The following is a 6,000-nucleotide window of genomic DNA, read 5'->3' on the forward strand; positions in this document are numbered from 1 at the left end:
TGTTTGCTACACGTTGCTTTGCATGTAGGTGAAAAACTTTTCATTGTGGTCTCGTCTGATTAAGGTACAATGCTTGTTCCAAACTCCAAACAGACCTTCAACGTCTTTCTTTCAACACTGGGAATCTTGTTACCATCAGATGAGGCTGAAAACACATGCATGCCACACTTTTCAGAGTTTACTTTTAAAAGCTATTGAAAGCCATGCGTCCTTTTCAATTGATTCACTATTATGCCCCTCTTCCACAATCCCACTGGGATACATTTCAGGGTGTGTGGTCGGAACGTCGGAAAAGTGTGAAAAAATGTAAGGGGCTATAAATACTTGGAACATGTTAGCTGTGCTCTCGAGAGAAGCAAGTATGGCAGCATTTTTTTTAAAAACTTTTTTTTTTATTCTTTACCCCAAAAGACCTCCCACTAAGTCAGTAATGATCTCATTTGTATGCATTGTCCTCTTGAAATCTGTGCCGCTGTGGGATTTCACCCCCAGTGGGTCTGCCATACTTAGAATTACCTCTTTGCTCCCCTAACTTTGCCCTCCTTTCCTCTCGAAGCTCCATCCGTCCAAACGACGAGTCACACAAAACCGTTTGCTGCCCCTCTTGAAATCTAAAAAAAAAAAATCAGATGGTGTCCAGTGGGAGAATTAGTGCTCACACTAACCGAGTTTTTACCTCTCAGAAAACCGGTTAAGCTTTGTTTGTACTTCATTTATCTGATATCATGTATTTTATGATGCGTTTGCTGTATTTGTGTTTTTACTCTTTCCTGCAGGTGATTTTCTGCTTTTGTTTCATGCATATGATGTGTAATTCTTTGAATGTGGAGTGTTTTAAACAAATGTAAAGCTTAAAGTTCAACTAAATTGTGGAAAGCAAAAAAAAAACCTAAAGCTTTTCTAAATCATTCTAAACGCAGCTAAACCTCATCATAAACCACTGTATAAATGTTTGTTGTCTGTTGCCAACTGTTTCAAGCTGTTTGTTAAACTCTCAAACTCCAAAGGCAACAGCGACATTGAGCGCTATCAAATGGCAAATAAGAAAATCCCGTTCAAATATACCCGGCCAGTAGAGGATTGGCTTCAGGAGAAAGGTAAACCTTTATTTAACTTCTAGAATGTTTTTCTTTCTTTTTATTTTTTTTTCCAATCATTTCATCGGCTTGCTCCCTTTCAACCTCCGAGAATGAGAAAACCATCCCTTAAACCCCTTAAAAAATCTATAAAATAAATCGTATTTTTATGTGATTTTTTTTATTTCTTTTTTTTTACCCCTCGTTTTTTTTTTTGCCATCATCACCTTTTTTGTTTTTATATCTTGTCCAATCATGGTGCCCAGTTAAAGGGACTGCGACAGAAAGATCAGACTCTCTTGCTCACATTGAATTTGACTGAGAGGAGGCATTAGCTCTGCAGCTACAGCAGGGTGATTGTTTGGAGAGGAGAAAGGCTCCTCTACCTCCTCTAACTCAAAACCTCCACAGTGTTTGAGAACAAACTAATCAGCTGGCATATCCCCCCCCCCCTCTGAAAACTTCCCTAATAACAGGAGTGTGTGTGAGGGGTGGGGCTCCTCTCTGCTGCAATTTATCTTGGTGTACTTATCACACGAAATGGAAATCCAACCTGTTTTGATGATGGAAAGATAATTGGAGGCTTTCTGACGGCGGAGTGTCACTGCGCGAGCGCCAAGGTGCGCCGCCGCCCGACAGAGCCACGCTTATTAATCGCTTGGATTATCGAAGCCGGTCTGTCTTAAACACACACATACACACGCACACACACACACACACACACACACACGTGTGGGCGGATGTCGAGGGAGCCCGCTCTCCTCCCCCCCTCCACCACCATAACACGACCTTCTCGCGCTACGTAATGCCACTATAAACTGCCTTTTTAAAATTCACAGCACATAAACGTCTTAACCTTTTCATAAAGTCCCTTTAACAACCGCTAAAAACACTGACAGGTTTTGGGAGACAAAAAAGAAAAAAGAAAATATCCCATTACTGCTGCATGCATGGCTCCACACGTGTTATTTCATTTTCTGTGATATGAACGCCACCCCCCACCTCCACCCACCACGCCCCGTCTCCCTCCATACCTAATGTGTTCTGTGCTGTATAGCAAACACAGTGGAACAAAGCTTGCAGTGTTGCTAGTTTGTAAATTGCACAAATGAGAAATGTAATTATGATTCTTGTTTTGTGGAAGTTCCATGCATTTCAATTTCATAATTAATGCATGAGCAGTGTGTTTTGACTGTAATATTTAGCCGTCGTCTAATCAAATTCGCACGGCACATTAGGACTCATTTTGTCTTTATAACACGCCAAAGCCCGTGTGTGTATTTATTCATCATTTCCCTGCACAAAGTCCAGCGTTTAGTCGGGAATATATTATCCATAGAGTAAACTTTCCAGCTCATTTTTTTAGATGTTACTTTCAAATTTGCATGTTCTCCATTTAAATGTGTTTATAGTATCGTAGGTTATTTAGTGGTTATTTAACTCTGCTACTTGCTTTGAGTAAATGTGCAGTTCTTTCTCATCATTTAGAACCTAATTTATTTGCAAACTGAAACAATACATTGCTTTACAAAAGCATTTTTTTTGTATCACTGTAAATCATGTACAAATGTTGCACTTAGAGGTAATTTCTGTTGTTTACTGAAACAACCTTTGTGGGCTCTTTGTCAAATTGCTCTATCGCCAACTTTGTACCCAACCGTTACTATTAAAGTTCCTTCCTATTTCCAATTCAAACCCAAAAGCTACTTTGCCCAGGTCTGTCTTAAGGTGTGTAGTAGTTAATTTCTTCCTTGTAAATTAGTATTCTGATCATTATATATGTTTATATGTTATTTTTGAAACTTCTTTTTTTAATCGACTGAGATGTGGATTCTTGTTTGATTCTATTGACCGTACAAACCAAATATAATAAGTTTTTACCCCCAGACAAACCATATCATGCATGCTATTTATTGCGTAACTAAAGACAAATATACAAACGGACTTACTTCACTAAATCTTCTTGATGTTGAACTACCATGTTGTTGTTACGAAACATCTTGTAGTTGAGTTTTGTACTTGAAAATGTTTGGTGTACGACGACCAAATCTAAAAATGTACAAACTGGCGAAGGGGCAAAGTGACAGGTGCCTTTATGTCTTGCACTAGATACCTTTCTTGTTTGCCTCTTCACCATTTTGCTCTTCTTCCTGTCCCAGGCCGGCAGCTGACAATCTTCAACACCCAGGCCACTATTTCTATCGGAGGAAACGACCGAAAGCGGCCCTACCAAGGCCAGCTCTCCGGCCTCTACTACAACGGCCTCAAGGTTCTCAACATGGCCGCTGAGGGCCACCCTAACATCAAGGTGAACGGGAGCGTGCGGCTCGTGGGAGACGTGCCCACCAGCCGTGGCGCGACACGCACCACCACTTCGATGCCTCCGGAGATGTCCACCACCTTCATTGAGACCACCACCACGCTGTCCACTACAACCACCCGCAAACAGCGCTCGCCACCGTCTATTCAGGTACAGATCTTTGGGACTAATGAAGGTGTACGTGGTGAGGTGTACATAAATCGGTTCCCAAGTGATTTTCGGCTGAGGGCGTGTGGCTAACGCTAGCATGTGTGGAAGCTGCAGCAGCCTATACACTCTTCCCTGACAACGGTGGTTGTTAGAGTGGAAAGAAGATGCGTTCAAAATCCAGGCTGGACATCAACAGAAGAAATTGATGTGTAGAAATATGCAAATGTATGTTGCATTAAAACTAAAGTTGTCGACGTTAACGTGTTAATATTAGTAATGCAGATTAATTGCATCACCTATTTTGACCTAACAGTCTTTCTCCCGCAGTGGGTTACCTGAAATCAAATCAGCACGTTACATGGCCTTGTACTGCGGTCAACAATGCAGAGCCACAAACACAAGTGAAAAGTTGTATGCTCAGCGGTAAATTTTGCTTTTAAAAAAAACACGATGGTTAGAGCAGACACTGTAGACGTTGATGTGTCCAGATGTCAAATCCCGTCCTCAGCTCCTTAGCCACTTATCTTTCATCCTTTCCCTTAAATTGTTGTCAAATAAAGTCCACTAGTACCAAAGAAATTCTTTAAAAATAATAACATCTTGTTGAACTTTTAGATGAAACCAAGGTAGCAGCAACGACAAATTATTCTTCCACCAAACCACAGCTAGCCTATAGTTAACATTTCTAAATTATGTTTGAAGCAAAATAACTTCTTTTAAAGCTTCCCAACTATAAAAATCTTGAAAACTGAGATGTTGAGTTTGAGAAATTAAGACATTTCTTAAATATTTTCTTTAACATTTCAAGCTTACAAAGTTAAGCATAGTCGTGATTAATCACGGTGCTTGAGTGTGATTCATCTGATAAAATTTTTTAATTGATTGACAGTACTAATAAAAACCGCTCATATATAAATGGTATTATCTTAACCTTTTCTGTTTAGCAATGTTCCAAAGCCAACAACATAAATATCCTGTGCAGTAGGCACTGGTTTCCTTTCAAATAGGATTCTTACAAAATAAAAAACAACTTTAGTGTTTTGTGGAAAAAAGCAACAATTCGAACAGATGGAGTTTCAGTTCTCGCTTAAAGGTTTAAAAATGCCCCAAAGTGTAAACACGAGAACCATTCCCTTCTCTTTACTATTTAATGTGGTTTTGGAACGGACCGCGGTTTGGATTACGTCTGCCCTTCCTTTTTTTTTTCCCCCCTCTGCTTGATCAGCCAAGGTCAGGACACTGTATTTCTCATTCTGCCAGGGATCGAAGTGCTGCTGTTCGACGAGCCGTGCCTTTTCTGCTTCCCCATCCACCAATCTCCCTTCTCCTCCACCTCTTATCTGTCATGCAACGCGTTTCAGGACTGAGAGAGAGGGCTTCCTCCAATACGCTCCGAGTCCGAGCCAATGAATGTCACAGCCGTGCCAAGAAAGCAATCACGCCCAGCAGTCCTTTGACACCCGGAGCACAAATTGAACCCTTCATTGTCTATATTAAAGCAATAACTCTCCCTCATGAGTGAGACGTGGCTGTTGTGGAGGGGAGGTTTGGCTGTTGTGGATGACAGACCACTGTTATCTCCTTCTGCACCTCGGCATCAGATTGTCTGCTACGTAGTCATGATGACCCTCCATGTCAGTGCTGGCACTTCTTCCTCTGCACGGGAGTGGCTGTGCAAAATGCCAGGCCGAAGTCGAAGTGAAGACAGAAAGATGCGCGACAGAAACAAAGCAATCCGTTTCCTTCCCCTCCATGAGTCAGCGATGATGACTTAGCCGAGATACATTACCGTCTCTGGCAGTAACAGCAAGGTCACATCATAAAGAAGAAGCCTTGTGTTGTCTCAGGCAAATATTAATATCAAGTGAAGTCAATAAAGTTCTTCCTCGGAAAGACCTTTTTGACAACGCGCTCGACTTTTCAAGGTGAAACGAGCAAATACCTCTCCCGTCGATATCCGTAATGCCTCCATTAGACGCCAGACAATGCTCCTTGGTAACTCAACAATAACAATGTAGTTGCCTGCCCTCTCCAACTTTCCATTTTATTTTTGTATTCCTTCTGAGAACACGACTTGGTCATTCTTCTTCCACCAGCCACCGTGACAGGCCTGGCTTTGATTCACGTTGCCGCGTCGCAGTATTTCATTTGCCGAGGCCTTTAATTTTACAGTTCCCCAGCCGGCTGTCAGACACCGTGGTGTAAGGAGGGGACCTGTACCCGTTTGGCAGATTTCCCCCACCCGTCTGGGTAGTATAGGGGAGTTTAGGGAGTTGAGCTATCATTAGTGATGTACTGCGGTGCTGGAAAGAGCTATAGGCCCCTGTCGCGGTACTGGACTCGAGCACATGAGCAGCTGTTTCCGAAGCCGGGGTGCCTGAGTGGACTAAAGTGTGTGTGTGTGTGTGTGTGGGGGTGTGTGTGTGTGTGTGTGTGTGTGTGTGTGTGTGTGTG

The 6,000-nt window shown here is 42.2% G+C and overlaps 1 protein-coding gene across 9 annotated transcripts in view; it reads left to right on the forward strand.

Annotated features, from left to right (window-relative positions):
• Positions 1-6,000, forward strand: part of nrxn3b (neurexin 3b) — a 395,380-nt gene that overhangs the window by 347,174 nt on the left and 42,206 nt on the right. For 7 of the 9 annotated variants that reach the window (XM_017302192.1, XM_017302191.1, XM_017302190.1 and 4 more), the window contains 2 exons: positions 1,008-1,097; positions 3,236-3,546. In XM_017302192.1, coding sequence (XP_017157681.1) covers positions 1,008-1,097; positions 3,236-3,546 — 401 coding nt within the window. The remainder of the gene's footprint in view (positions 1-1,007; positions 1,098-3,235; positions 3,547-6,000) is intronic. The other 2 variants (XM_017302188.1, XM_017302189.1) reach the window with 1 other exon arrangement.

This window comes from Poecilia reticulata, linkage group LG21 (assembly GCF_000633615.1).
Source record: "Poecilia reticulata strain Guanapo linkage group LG21, Guppy_female_1.0+MT, whole genome shotgun sequence".
In the NCBI taxonomy this organism is placed as follows: Eukaryota; Metazoa; Chordata; class Actinopteri; order Cyprinodontiformes; family Poeciliidae; genus Poecilia; species Poecilia reticulata.